The 16,282-nt window shown below is 39.5% G+C and overlaps 1 protein-coding gene across 1 annotated transcript in view; it reads right to left on the bottom strand.

Moving 5' to 3' along the window:
• The window catches only part of LOC136863977 (cytokine receptor), a 648,368-nt gene that overhangs the window by 74,966 nt on the left and 557,120 nt on the right, over window positions 1–16,282 (bottom strand). Inside the window, exon 22 of the mRNA XM_067140447.2 lies at window positions 9,811–9,912. Coding sequence (XP_066996548.1) covers window positions 9,811–9,912 — 102 coding nt within the window. The remainder of the gene's footprint in view (window positions 1–9,810; window positions 9,913–16,282) is intronic.

Here is a 16,282-nt window from a genome sequence, read left to right on the forward strand (position 1 = left end):
CATGGAGTGACCGGGATTTGAACAACGGTATCCAGCGGTGAGAGGCCTACGTGCTGCCGTCTGAACCACAGAGGCTCAACTTTAAACAGATGATATTAATGACAAATAAAATGTTGGAAAGGGCTCATATCTTAGAATCTTCCCCTCTACAGTCAGCCTTCTGAATATGCACTAAGCAGATTTATATACAAGATACAAACCATCATTATTCAGAAATCTTCTAAATAGTATTTCCAATGGATGTGTACTGATCAAATGTAGGTAGAATAGTTTATTAGGTCCACATTCTTAAGTAATGACTTTCAGTCCATATTTACATAAAACTCTCCTTTATGAAGGGTTTGAACACCAGACAGAATTTACCCAACATTAACTGCATGGCCGTAGACGTTACAATATTGATCCCGGGATATGAATAGTCATTTTGCTATTATTCATGTATAGAGTTTATCTTCAAGGCAAGCTCACAAACTGCGAGTGGAGCCACCTTTCTGACTGTTAATACAAAAATTTGGTTGATACTGTAGTAGGTGAAACCTCATGCTTCAGTTTTTGAATCACTAGGAAAATACTTACTCTTCAGAAATCCTGGATTCCTTAGCAGAATAGTAATGAAAAGAATTAGTGAACATATATTCACTTTGAAGGTAGTCTATACAGCTGTACTACAGGGCTATTCCTCAAGGAGAGCCTGAATAAATAAATGCTAAAAGAGGGACTTTCAAACAATGTATTTTAAAAACATTTCCTCAATCTATCTCCAAACATACAGTTTTACAGATAATCCTAGAGCAGAATTCAATGAGCATATGTATAATATTTTCAGTGACCCTTAAGTGGTTCAGGACTACTGGTGAGCATTTTAAGGCTGCATAATGTTACTTTTACTATGTAATTCTTCAATGTAAAATATCCTGATGTCACAGGAGTTTGAATCTTCACTTCCAGTTAGAGAAGAAAAGTTAAGCCAATGAGCTATCATCCCACCTCTGAACACCACAACAGTACATCTTCAAAACTGATCATCCTGTCTCCCAACATTTCAGCATTATAAGCATTCACTCTTTGGTGAATACAATGACGTCTTCTGAAGGAATCAATTCTGGGTTCTTAGATGGCCAAGGAAACCAATTCCATAACCACAAGCTCTGCTATCAAAACCGCCAGTTTCTTGTTGCAGTAGATCCTAGTGGTCATTTCTTCCCTGATGTTTTTGCTCTAATCCATGATCTATTTTATCAGACTCATGTCTTTGTCGTTTTTGTTCAAAACACTGTGGGCCATCATGGACAATATGTCACCATGCCAGTCGATCAGATGCTACATTCTCCCAGTTGTTGATGTCAATTTGGTACTTCTTCATACCATACTTTAGAATGCCCTTGTATCACTTTTATAGTCCTCTCTGATTAAGTTCTCCAATCATCAATTGGGAATACGTCACTTGCTTTGGAAGGCATGTGTTAAGCAAGTGGGCAATGTGACTGGACCGTCAAAGTTGATGTATGACAATCATATCATCAACGCCCATGATACTGGCCTCTTCTAAGACACTGATGTTTGTTCGAGAGCACTGCAATTTTAACACTAAGTATTCTCCTTTTCCAGACATTTAAGTGTCTTGTATGAGTAGTCTCTCATTGATAAGTGTTGATAATACACTGGTAAGATTAATGTATAGCTTGATCTGGACACTGAAGTGATGATTGTCGAAGATCCCCTTGAGAAGACGACCAAAGACCACACTAACACATCTAAGGCAATACTGTCACATCTAAGGTAATATTGTAATTTAGCATTCATCTTAGCATTTGCTGAGAGGTGGCTGCCAGGGTAAAGAAAAGTTTTCGATATTATGCAGTGTCTCATCAAACATTAATAGAAAGAGCTACCTTGCTAGAATTTGATGCTAGTTGGTGAAGAACTTGTGTTTCATTAATGTTAAGTTCCAAGCTAATTTCAGTACAGTATATGCTTGGTTACATGCATTAAAAATGGTTTTGTAAGTCATCATATGAATTGGCCAGAACAACTATTGGAGCTCGATAACTGAAGTTAAGGATAATTTGGCCTTGGCTCCCAGTTTACTAAGGTTAAATAATATGCCATCAAATCTATGCACTATTTCCACATCTGAAGGAAATCTTCCCTTGGCAAGTTGAAGTACAGTCTCCACAAATGTAGAGAACAAAGTCGAAGTGACCTCACATTCCTGCTTGACACCCGTTGTGATCGGAAAGGGCTCTCAATGTCTGTTGCTGCAGTGGACAGAGGCACTCATATTGTCATATACCATTCAAAGTATTTTGATGAATGTATGTACTTTGGTGGACACCCACCAAAAGCTACATCTCTCCAAAGAGCTTGGTTTACATAGTCAAAGATTTTCCCAAGGCCACATAAGGAGGCCGGTTGTATTCTTTAGATTCTCCTTGCATTTGGCTGGCATGAAGACCATATCGACTGTGCTACAGCTTGGTCTAAAGCCACACTGGGTTTCTGATTGGGACTCTGCCATAAGTGATAGAAGAGGGTTAGATAGTATTCTTGTTAAAACTTTTCTGGCAACAGAAGGTAGTAAGGATTATAGAGGAAGTCCTTCTTGGTGAATTACAGATTATGCTCCATTTGATTCAGTGGGGGTGTAGTGTCATCATGCAGTGTATTAGTCCTTCACAGTTTAGGTCATCCAGTGGGTCTTCCTCTAATGACTTTCGTGTGTAGCCCATACTTTGCAGTTATATCAGTTCAAGCTCAGATAGCATGTCCAAATCAATGTACTTGGCTTTTACATATTTCCAAGATCAGCAGTATGCCAAATTCTTATTCTTATTCTTCTCATAATTTTTATTTTTATATTTTAATGTCCATATTTAAACGAGATCCAACCTAGTAACACCAACTGACCACCTCAGCGTCTCTGTCTGTGATATTTAGCCAACAATCTGCCCTTTCACAATTGACAAACATTCTGTGCCCTAGTGTGACAGTATGGACGATGGTGCGACAGATCTTTGATCTGATATAGACTTTAATCTGACAATGTTCGTCGTTCATAACTTCATCCAGGATACATTCGTGCTGACCTCTCTGATAAGTTGGCCAATGTCAAACACTGTAGATATCTAAACTTTGTTACTCATGGCACTTCCTACTGTTTACACTGTTCAGATTTCTTGTGGGTCTAATACGAGGGATATGCCAAAAGGTTTTAGCAGAGTGTGAGAAAAAAAATTTATTTGCGAAACAACAATTACAACTTTTCAAAATACTCTCCATTAGCACGTATACATTTTTCCATTCTCTGAAACCACTTAGAAAACGTTTCAGTCCAAGCTTCTTTCGGGATGTCACTTAGTGCACTCTCGTACACTGCAATGGCCTCTTCATCTGACAAAAACCGCTGCCCACGTATTTTTTCCTTGGTCTTAGGGAACAGAAAGAAGTCACATGGGGCCAGGTCAGGTGAATAGGGGAGATGAGGTAACACTCGCACTTTTCCCCTTTCCAAAAAGTCCATTGTTCTGGCTGCCCTGTGTGCAGATGCATTGTCGTGATGCAGCAGAAGGTGCCCACTCTTGGACTTTGGGTGCTGTGACCTCCAAATGGCGAGGACTTTGGGAAAACAGTCATTCACATACCATTCAGCATTGACTGTACGACGTGCATCCAAGGTCACAGAGGTGAGATACCCCATTTTTGTAAAAAAGTTGCCACCATCTTCTTTCCGGAGCTCCGACTTCGTCAAACTTTTGTGGGTGGTTCCTCCCCTGGAAAGCACCACACAGGAGACTGTCTCTTTGTTTCAGGGTCATAATAGTAGACTCATGTTTCATCACCTGTGACGATATTGTAGGTGTCTTTGCACTGCCCTCCATTGCATTTTTCTAGCATGAAATGACACCAGTCCACTCTCTCCTCCTTTTGGCTTTCTGTCAGGGAATGTGGCACCCAACGGGCACATCTCTTGGTAAGGCCTAAATAATCGTGAACAATGGTCTGCGCTGCTCTTGACCCAATATTTAAGGTCCCTTCAATGTCACAAAATGTAAGATGTGGATCTGCTCTGATCATTTCCCTCACAGCATCAATGTTTTCTTGAGTCACAGCTGTTGCTGGGCGACCGGGATGAGGTTCATCTTCAATTGACTGCTGACCCCTTGAAAACTCACGAAACCAATTTCCAACTGTGGTTCTAGAAAGGGCAGCCTCACCAAAAACACGCAGCAAAGAAGAATGGCATTCTTCGGCACTTAATTTCTTTTTATAATCATAAAAATTCATTGCTCGAAAATCGCGGCGCGACAGATCCATCTTGCACTGTGTCTGACTCAGCACTGCCTGTCCTTTCTTCCCTTGCTGTGGAGGAACTACCGCTAGGAGGGGTTGCGCGCGCATGTTCCAAGGTCGTAAAACATCTTTCAAAAGAAAATAATCCCATTGTCTTCAGAATTACGATTTACGCGCTGCTAAAAACTTTCGGCATAACCTTCGTATCATACATTTGTTTCTCTCCTTGCTGAGTAACAGGATATACTGCTTCAAACAACTTTTTGTTCTGGCTTTCGTGATGAAGCTTGTTTTCAGTGGTTAGCTTGATGTCATCACTGTAAAGAATGGTCCAAGGTATTGGCTGCTGTAGATCTGCAGTAACAGTTTCTATCACAAGGCCTAACAGAAGCAGTGGTGGGACGGACCCCTAGTAGATGCTAACTCTTGAAGTTATCAGATGCTCCTGTAGTACTTTAATGTAGCTCCTTGGCACTGCATAAAGCAGGTATGTTTTAAATTGAATTTCTCTTCGGTTGGAAGTCTTTTTTATTTCTAATGAATCTTTTTCAGATACACCAAACCAAATTACTCAAGACAGTCATCTAACAACCAGAATACAAAACCTTTTCTGCCTTAACCAATCCAATCTCAACATTCCAACTTTTGTTACAAGTTAGAATTTTGTTGTTACTTTCTGCCATAAGCATGTATGTAAATTTCCTCCAACACCACAACCTAGTTAAACAGTATTGCAAATACCTTTTTTTATAAAGCACCATAATATAATGTTTTGAATGGCATTATCTCATTTGAGTGTAAACATTTGATAACCTTTCTGTATCCAATTTATGAAACAATCCCAATCCATACACTTTTAACTCCAATAGAATATAACTGAATATAGGACAGTGAATGTTTGGTTGGCTCTATGAACCAACATCACCCTTACAAGTCAGTTTTACAACTTGTTGATTGTATTTTATTTCTGTATACTGCCTTATTTGAATGCATATCACAGATACCTTGAATAGTCCAGTGGCTTCAATTTTGCATTCACTCCACACTAATTTCATATTCCTTCATTTTTTGTACTTATCATCTTCATAATAGGCTTAGTTTATTACTGATGAAGTTATGTTACATTAAAAGGCAAGTTTCCATCAGGTATTCATTATAACAAGGCCAATAATGGAAGATAATTATTTAACCCTTCAAGCGGTAATGACGGAATAAATCGGCATAGCCGTGTGGCTTCCTAAGCGGTCATGAGAGCATGAGAGAATATTCCACAATCACATTGTAAATATCTTTCGGCAATGGGTATGACGACTTATTTCGTCGTAGGATCCAAGATCGCTTTCCTTAATGCGTGTATGTTAGTTTCGAGCTTTGCTTACAGCAGCACTCTCCTAAAACCACACGATCGGGCGAAATACTTTCGTTCCACGCCCAGCTGGCACCAGCCAGCACCGGCTGTCAGGATGCTGAGAGAGATAGATACTGCATTATGGCTGGTGCAAGCGGAGCTCGGAAAGTCTGCAAGAAGAACGGTTTGATTTATTATACTGTGACAATTTAGAGAGTGATGTGTCATCTGATAGTGAGACTAATATTGAAATGTCAGGAGATAGCGAGTGCAATGGTGAAAGTGACTCAAGTGAATATGACGGTAACAGTAATAGTGATATTCAGCTCAGAGTATGGACATAGGTAGGATCTGAACAGCCGAGATTTACATTTACGGCGCAACCTGGACTAAATGTACGAAGTGAAGACTTAAATAATCCGCTAGAATATTTTCAATTGTTTTTCACTCCTGAATTAGCGGAACTATTAATTAGGAAAACCAACCGGTATGCTCAAAAGTTTTTAGAAAGCACACCAACTTTGAAACTACATTCGAGAGCGAATCAGTGGACTGACATGAATAAGGATGAAATTATTACTTTACTTGCATTCTTTCTCTTGCAAGGCATTCAGCTACCTGACAACAAGAGCTACTTTTCTTGTAGACAGATATTAGAGACCCCAACATTTTTGGAGCTGTTATCTGAAAGAATATTTCACCCCCTTCTCAAATTCTTACACTTTGTCGATAACGAAGCATACGATGAAGCCACATGTGGTCCGAAGAAACTCTACAAATTGAAACCTATCCTAGACCACTTGAATAGCAGATTCCGAAGCGTGTACACACCCGAAAGCGATGTGCCTGTAGATGAGTCTCTTATGTTATTGTAGGTTTCCCATTGCTTTCCTCACTGAGCCAGATTCTCTTTCCTTGCCCTTGACACTGTATTAATTTTAATAGCTTGAAAGTGAGACTATGTTTTTATAAACCTGATGAAAATACCTGACCAATTAAAAGTATCTCACCATAAGTTCCCATTGCTTTCCTCAGTGAGCCAGATGCCTTGCCCTTCATACTATGATCATTTTTGACAGTTGATACATATTCTGTACTTTTTGAACCTGATAAAAATACTATACTACACAAGTGTATCTCACTATATGTTATTTCCCAGTACCTTATGGAAAATGTGTCACTGTGTTAGTAGCTACTCAAAAGAAATGTACCACTTGAAAGGTTATATGATTTACATTACATTAAACTTTCATACAAGTGATTCCCACATTCCAATTCTTGCCTTTCAGTACATGATCTGTGTCATAATTTACATTCCTATTATACATGATCTATGTATCGAATTAAACAGTCAAGATGAAATGTTACAACCTTGCCTAACTTGAGAAATAACATTTTCTTGGTACTTGCTTGGTACTTTCATCCATTTATCTACTGCTCAATTGCTAATACCAAGTTACATCATGCAAATGTAAAAACGGAAACCAACATTTCCTCAAAGATCTAAAATGCTGTGTCTTCAGGCCACCGTCTCCTTGTACAAACTTGGATTGCTTGCTGCACCGGCAGTGAGTTCTTGTCTGCTTTACATGGAGGTGATGATGATGATACTTGTTGTTTAAAGGGGCCTAACATCTAGGTCATCAGCCCCTAATGGTACGAAATATAATGACAAATTAAAAGTACAAAATCCTCCACTGACCAGAATTCTAAACGTGAGGACGAAGAATGAATGGATAGATATCAATTTAAAACAATCAGTTGATCTGACCCGCAGTGCCTAACATTCACAGAAACTGACGTAAAACAATAGTATTACTGACCAAGGGACTGCTTCTAAAGCACAATACTGAATCAATGATGCTTGCAGTCTAAAGGGGTCCAAAATCCAAGTCATCGGCCCCTCATAATGGTACTTATCGCTAGGAAAGTAGAACCATGGTTTTTGTCATGGTGCGGTAGTAATCAAAAGTAGCGTAGACTTGCTGTATTCCACACATTATGGCACTACTCCCAGGTAATGAAATTCGCACATGTAATACAGACCCATGGTGTTTTGCACATTACGGCGCCTTTACAGGGAGGAAGATGTAGTTCACTTTCAGGAGCCCCGGACAGAATTGAGCTTAGCTGACAAATGTTAATTTATTGACAATAGTTCTCATCTGGCTTCATATACACCAATCATTGTACATTTTGTAAAACCTTTGCCTGGTATACTAAAAGTACATATAAGGATTACCCACATGAAACTGACACTTTTCTGGGAATGCCATTGCCTGAAGAAACAGATCACTGCGTATGCGCCGGTACATTGTCATGTGTGTCAGAAAGCAATCTGGTATAGTAAGAAATTGTTAGTGAGCTGTTTGTATGTGCAGAAGCAAAGTCACTAGGTATGATTGTGCCATGGATTCATCCAAACGTGGCCGGTGTGCTGTTATTCAGTATGAAATTCAGATAGCAGAAAGTATCAGTTGAGCAGACATTTAGGGTTATGTGAAGGATATGCACAGGAATGAGTGTCTTGTAATTAAACACATTCTTCAGATCGTGTAGCAAATTTTATCTCAACATGTAAATGAAATGGTGTATGGCTTTTAGTGCCGGGAGTGTCCGAGGACACGTTCATCTCAACATGTGAGCATGGAGGATGTGTTAAGACTAGATCAGGTACACGCAATCATCACTATGGAATAAACTGTTGCAGTGGACAGTCCTGCAAGAGAGAATCGCCGAATCATCACCTACAAAATTGAGGGATCATTGGCTCTGAGCAAGGAAACTGTTCACATATTTCTCCATCAATGTTTGAATTTCCCCTAAATGTTATATGCTCTACGTCCCATTAACTACTTTTAAGGTTTACAGAGACACCGAGGTGCCAGAATTTTTTTTCCTGCAGGAGTTCTGTTATGTGCCAGTAAATGTACCAACACAAGTCTGACGTATTTCAGCACCTTCAAATACCACCGGACTGAGCCGTGATTGAACCTGCCAAGTTGGGGTCAGAAGGCCAGCGCCTCAACCGTCTGAGCCAGTCAGCCCAGCCATCAATGTTCGAGATAGAGAAATGTGTGTGAATGGGTGCCATAGCAACTACCATGTCTTCGGGTCACTGAAGAAAGCACTCAAGGGGCGTCGGTTCACATGAGATGATGATGATGATGATGATGATGATCTTGATGTGTCAAGAAAAATAACAAAATATACCAGAAATATAATAGTCAATATGAATTAATTACACCACTAATATTATTTTTACTGGACACGGCTAGATGAATACTGATTAGAAAATATAAAAATGTAAATTTGTGTTCTCATCCTGATGTGGTACAGCTCTTTCTACGTACACCCCCAATGGAGGTGAGGTGCATGTAACATTCTGACCACATACCAGCCCTCCTGCATATCATAAATTTCTGGCAATATAGGTCCCCAAGGGCGGCAGCTGATAGCGCTACCTATTACACTATGGAGGTAGAAAATGGCAGGAGGGCCCGTATATGGTTAAAATGGTACATGCACAGGACACAAGTTTACTTAATATAGCTGGGAAATATTTTAGGAAAAGAGAGTGGTCAGGAAAGAAGACTGAGGAATAACTTCAAATGCTTTTAGACTTTCATAAAAGGGTAGGATAGAAAGAGAGAATATACGTATGCCTCCTCTATGTTCTTGAAAGAAGGTATGATTCCAGCTTAGAAATTCTCCATAATTTCGCATTCCAGTATGAACCAGCAATGAGCACCTTAATGCACTTTGCTCCACGGTGGAGTGAACCAAATAATTCCTAGCACCTTTTGGCAGGCAATAAGCATGTCCAAACATCCACAAAAAAAAAAAAAAAAAGTACAAGAGGAGGAAATTCTTAACTTCATTTTAGGAGCAATTATCCAGACTTGCATGACTCATAGCCAAACAAGAGAGATTACAGAAAGAAGCTTTAAATAGCAAATTGCAAAATGGGAGAGAAGCTAAGAAAGAGGAAACTGTTCGGAACTCTTCTTGCATTGTCTACTATGTTACGATAATGAAAGAAAACTGTGTTTTAACAAAGCATTGAAAATATATAAATATCTACATTATTTACAATCTGAGATAAAGATGGTTTCCCCTTATTGTAGAACACAACACAGATAGAAAGTAAAACAAATATGATATTTTCTCACCTCTTCATCAGCTGAGGAACTACCTGTCCCAGACAGATGATGATCATGAATGTCTGCTGGCCATGATACATCAAGACTGAAATCCTGGTCCTTTTCTTTTCCCTGCAATGTCAGAAGATTCCCATCAGATTTATTCTAGCAGTAGACTTTCATGTAGGCCTACTCTATTTAGAATATCTTGTACAGGCGTTATAATATTGACAATTTTTTTTTCAAAAGGTATGTACCACACCGTACAACACTGAGATATTTAGCTAAAGAATCTCTAAAATGATACATACATTATCATTATAGACTGTCATGCCTTTCAGCGTTCAGTCTGCAAGCCTCTCTGAATTTACTAAACGACGCCACAATCCTCTATTTGCAACTAGTGCTGTGGCTTAGTTTAGTTCTATACCTCTTATCTTTAAATTGTTAGAAACTGAGTCTAACCATCATCGTCTTGGTCTACCTCTAATTCTCTTACCCTCCATTAAGAGAGTCCATTATCCTCCTACGTAAACTATCCTCCTCCATTCGCCTCACATGACCCCACCACCAAAGCCGGTGGGGAAAGTGTGTGGAGGAAAGGGTACCAGGGTAGAGTGTTATCCAGGAATTAGGTTGAGGCAGATGTTGAGGAAAGTAGAAGAGAGGGAGGAGGGGAAGGAGAAGGTGGTAGTGTTTCACGTTGGTACCAACAACGTAAGGCAAGCTGATATAAGTACCAACATAGTTGGAGATGTGAGGGATCTGGTAAATGCAGCACGGGTGAAGTTTAAGAAAGCGGAGATTGTTATTAGTGGAATACTGTGTAGAAGGGATACTGACTGGAGGGTGATTGGGGATTTAAATGAGACTATGGAGTGGGTATGTTGGAAACTGGGAGTGAAATTTCTAGATCCAAATGGGTGGGTAGGAGATAGGGATCTGCGCTCAGATGGCCTTCATTTAAACCGCAGTGGTACGTATAAGTTAGGAAATTTGTTTGGAAGGGTAATAGGGAGGTACATTCAGGGAAACGGGATGGCCTACGGAGCGGTGATAAGGGAACAGGGAACTGGAAATCAAGTAGGGATGACATAAAATTGTTAGTGTTGAACTGTAGAAGTATTGTAAGGAAAGGAATAGAATTAAGTAATTTAATTGATATATATTCACCAGATATTGTAATAGGTGTTGAATCATGGCTGAGAAATGATATAATGGATGCAGAAATTTTCCCACGGCACTGGAGTGTGTATCGTAGAGATAGGATAGGAAGAGTGGGAGGCGGAGTGTTCATTCTGGTGAAAGAAGAATTTGTAAGCTACGAAAAGTTAAAGATGAGACACATGAAATTCTAGGTGTAAGGCTCATTTCTAAAGATAGGCAACTTGATATATTTGGAGTGTACAGATCGGGAAAGGGTAGCACTGACAAGGATTCAGAATTATTTGATAGGATAGTCAGCTATGTGGGAAACGACATGGAAAGAAATGTGATTGTAGCGGGAGATCTGAATTTGCCAGATGTCAATTGGGAAGGAAATGCGAACGACAGAAAGCATGACCAACAAATGGCAAATAAGTTAATATGGGAAGGACAGCTGATTCAGAAAGTGATGGAACCAACCAGAGGGAAAAATATCCTGGATGTCGTGCTGATAAAACCAGATGAGCTCTATAGGGAAACTGAAGTAATAGATGGTATTAGTGATCATGAAGCTGTTTTTGTGGTAGTTAAAAATAAATGTGATAGAAAGGAAGGTCTTAAAAGTAGGACTGTTAGGCAGTACCACATGGCTGATAAAGCAGGCATGAGGCAGTTTCTAAAAAGTAGCTATGATCGGTGGAAAACGGTAAATATAAATGTAAACAGACTCTGGGATGGGTTTAAAGAAATTGTTGAGGAATGCGAAAACAGGTTTGTACCATTAAGGGTGGTAAGGAATCGTAAAGACCCACCTTATTATAATAGAGAAGTAAAGAGACTAAGAAGGAGGTGCAGACTGGAAAGAAATAGAGTTAGAAATGGCTGTGGAAGTAAGGAGAAATTGAAGGAACTTACTAGAAAATTGAATCAAGCAAAGAAGGCAGCTAAGGATAATATGATGGCAAGCATAATTGGCAGTCATACGAATTTTAGTGAAAAATGGAAGGGTATGTATAGGTATTTTAAGGCAGAAACAGGTTCCAAGAAGGACATTCCAGGAATAATTAATGAACAAGGGGAGTGTGTATGTGAGGATCTTCAAAAGGCAGAAGTATTCAGTCAGCAGTATGTAAAGGATAATGTCGAGATAGAGGAGGAGATTAAGGCCAAAGAAGAAATAAAATTTACATATGATAACAATGACATTTACAATAAGATACAAAAGTTAAAAACTAGAAAAGCGACTGGAATTGATCAGATTTCTGGGGATATACTAAAGACAATGGGTTGGGATATAGTACCATATCTGAAGTACTTATTTGATTATTGTTTGGTCGGAGGAGCTATACCAGATGAATGGAGAGTTGCTATAGTTGCCCCTGTGTATAAAGGAAAGGGTGATAGACATAAAGCTGAAAATTACAGGCCAGTAAGTTTGACATGCATTGTATGTAAGCTTTGGGAAGGCATTCTTTCTGATTATATTAGACATGTTTGTGAAATTAATAACTGGTTCGATAGAAGGCAATTCGGTTTTAGGAAAGGTTATTCCACTGAAGCTCAACTTGTAGGATTCCAGCAAGATATAGCAGATATCTTGGATTCAGGAGGTCAAATGGACTGTATCGCGATTGACCTGTCTAAAGCATTTGATAGGGTGGATCATGGGAGACTACTGGCAAAAATGAGTGCAATTGGACTAGACAAAAGAGTGACTGAATGGGTTGCTATATTTCTAGAAAATAGATCTCAGAGAATTAGAGTAGGTGAAGCTTTATCTGACCCTGTAATAATTAAGAGGGGAATTCCTCAAGGCAGTATTATCGGACCTTTATGTTTTCTTATATATATAAATGATATGAGTAAAGGAGTGGAATCGGAGGTAAGGCTTTTTGCGGATGATGTTATTCTCTATAGAGTGATAAATAAGTTACAAGATTGTGAGCAACTGCAACGTGACCTCGAAAATGTTGTGAGATGGACAGCAGGCAATGGTATGTTGATAAACGGGGTTAAAAGTCAGGTTGTGAGTTTTACAAGTAGGAAAAGTCCTCTCAGTTTTAATTACTGCGTTGATGGGGTGAAAGTTCCTTTTGGGGATCATTGTAAGTATCTAGGTGTTAATATAAGGAAAGATCTTCATTGGGGTAATCACATAAATGGGATTGTAAATAAAGGGTACAGATCTCTGCACATGGTTATGAGGGTGTTTAGGGGTTGTAGTAAGGATGTAAAGGAGAGGGCATATAAGTCTCTGGTAAGACCCCAACTAGAGTATGGTTCCAGTGTATGGGACCCTCACCAGGATTACCTGATTCAAGAACTGGAAAAAATCCAAAGAAAAGCAGCTCGATTTGTTCTGGGCGATTTCCGACAAAAGAGTAGCGTTACAAAAATGTTGCAATGTTTGGGTTGGGAAGAATTGAGAGAAAGAAGAAGAGCTGCTCGACTAAGTGGTATGTTCCGGGCTGTCAGCGGAGAGATGGCGTGGAATGACATTAGTAGACGAATAAGTTTGAATGGCGTTTATAAAAGTAGGAAAGATCACAATATGAAGATAAAGTTGGAATTCAAGAGGACAAACTGGGGCAAATATTCATTTATAGGAAGGGGAGTTAGGGATTGGAATAACTTACCGAGAGGGATGTTCAATAAATTTCCAATTTCTTTGAAATCATTTAGGAAAAGGCTAGGAAAACAACAAATAGGGAATCTGCCACCTGGGCGACTGCCCTAAATGCAGATCAGTACTGATTGATTGATTGATTATGCTTACAGCTTCATCCATCGAGTTCATTCCTAAATTAGCCTTTATCTCCTCATTCCAAGTGCCCTCCTGCCATTGTTCCCACCTGCTTTTACCAGCAATCATTCTCGCTACTTTCATGTCTGTTACTTCTAACTTATGAACAAGATATCCTGAGTCCACCCAGCTTTCACACCCATAAAGCAAAGTTGGTCTGAAAACAGACCGATGTAAAGATAGTTTCGTCTGGGAGCTGACTTCCTTCTTACAGAATACTGTTGATCGCAACTGCGAGCTCACTGCATTAGCACTACTACACCTTGATTCAATCTCACTTACTATATTACCATCCTGGGAGAACACAACCTAAATACTTGACATTATCGACCTGTTCTAGCTTTGTATCACCAATCCGACGTTCAATTCTCTTGAATTTCTTAACTACTGACATCAATTTAGTCTTCGAAAGGCTAATTTTCATACCATACTCATTGCAACTATTTTCAAGTTCCAAGATATTAGACTGCAGGCTTTTGGCACAATTTGCCATTAAGACCAAGTCATCAGCATAGGCCAGACTGCTTACTACATTTCCACCTAACTGAATCCCTCCCTGCCATTTTATACCTTTCAGCAGATGATCCATGTAAACTACAAACAGCAAAGGTGAAAGATTACAGCCTTGTCTAAACCCTGTAAGTACCCTGAAGCAAGAACTCATTTTACCATCAATTCTCACTGAAGCCCAATTGTCAACATAAATGCCTTTGACTAACTTTAATAATCTTCCTTTAATTCCATGGTCCCCCGGTATGGCGAACATCTTTTCCCTCGGTACCCTGTCATATACTTTCTGTAGATCTACGAAAAATAAACACAACTGCCTATTCCTCTCATAGCATTTTTCAGTTACCTGGCGCATACTAAAAATCTGATCCTGTGGTCTGAAACCACACTGGTTTTCATCCAACTTCCTCTCAACCACTGATCACACCCTCCCTTCCAACATGCCAGTGAATGCTTTGCCTGGTATACTAATCAATAGGATACCTCAATAGTTGTTGCTATCCTTCCTGTTCCCTTGCTTATAGATAGACGCAATTACTGCTTTTGTCCAATCTGAAGGTACCTTACCAATACTCCATGCTAATCTTACTATTCTGTGAAGCTATTTCATCCCTGCCTTCCCACTATACCTCACTATTTTAGGTCTAATTTCATCCATTCCTACTGCTTTATGACAATGGAGTTTATTTACTATCCTTTCCACTTCCTCATGCGTAATTTCACCAACATCATTTTCCTCCTCCCCATGAGTTTGACTGTTCGCAACAACACTAGGAAGATTTCCTTTTATGTTTGTAAGATGTTCAAAATATTCCCTCCACCTCTCCAGTGATTCCCTGGGATCTATTAGGAGTTCACCTGAATTACTCACAACACTGTTCTTTTCCTTTTTCCCTCCTTTCCTAAGATTCTATATTACTGTCCAGAAAGGTTTCCCTGCTGCTTGACTAAGCCTTTCCTGGTTATTACCAAAATCTTCCCAAGACTTCTTTTTGGTTTCAACAGCTATTTGTTTCGCTCTGTTTCTTTCATCTAAGTACAAATCCCTGTCTGCCTCAGCCCTTGTTTAGAGCCATTTCTGATAAGCCTTCTTTTTATGTTTACAAGCTGCTCTCACTTCATCATTCCACCAAGTTGTTTGCCTTTTCCCATCTTTACACACAGTTGTTCCTAGGCATTCCCTTGCTGTTTCTACTACAGCATCCCTGTATGCCTCTCATTCTCTTTCTATATCCTGAACCTTCTTACTGTCTACTCTTCGAAACTTCTCACTAATCATAACCATGTACTTCGGTCTAATTTCCTCGTCCTGAAGATTTTCTACCATTATTCGTTTGAAGACAGATTTAACTTTCTCTACCCTAGGCCTAATTTCTTAGTTCACTACAGATCAGATAGTGGTCTGTATCATCGAAAAATCCGCGGAAAACTCGTACATTCCTAACAGATTTTCTGAATTCTAAGTCAGTTAAGATATAGTCTATTATGGATCTGACACCCGTAGCCTTTCATGTGTAGCGGTAAATAGCTTTATGCTTGAAGAATGTATTCATAACTGCTACACCCATACTAGCACAGAAGTCCAGCAAACGCTTCCCATTCCCATTAGCTTCCATATCTTCACCACATTTACCAATCACCCTTTTGTATCGTTCAGTTCTATTTCCAACTGTCGCATTGAAATCGCCCATTAGCACTATTCTATCCTTGCTGTTGACCCTGTCCACGATGTCACTCAATGCTTCATAAAACTTGTCAACTTCATCCTCATCTGCACCCTCACATGGTGAATACACCGAGACAATTATCGTCCTAATTCCTCCAACTGACAAATCTACCCACATCATTTGCTCATTTACGTGCCTAACAGAAACTATGTTGTGTGTAACGGTATTCTTGATAAACAGCCCTACCCCATACTCTGCCCTTCCCTTTCTTAACACCCGTCAAGTACATTTTATAATCTGCTATATCTTCCTCATTATCTCCCCTTACCCAAATATCACTTACTCCTAGCACATCCAGATGCATCCTCTTAGCTGA

Source organism: Anabrus simplex, chromosome 2, assembly GCF_040414725.1.
Source record: "Anabrus simplex isolate iqAnaSimp1 chromosome 2, ASM4041472v1, whole genome shotgun sequence".
NCBI classification, from domain to species: Eukaryota; Metazoa; Arthropoda; class Insecta; order Orthoptera; family Tettigoniidae; genus Anabrus; species Anabrus simplex.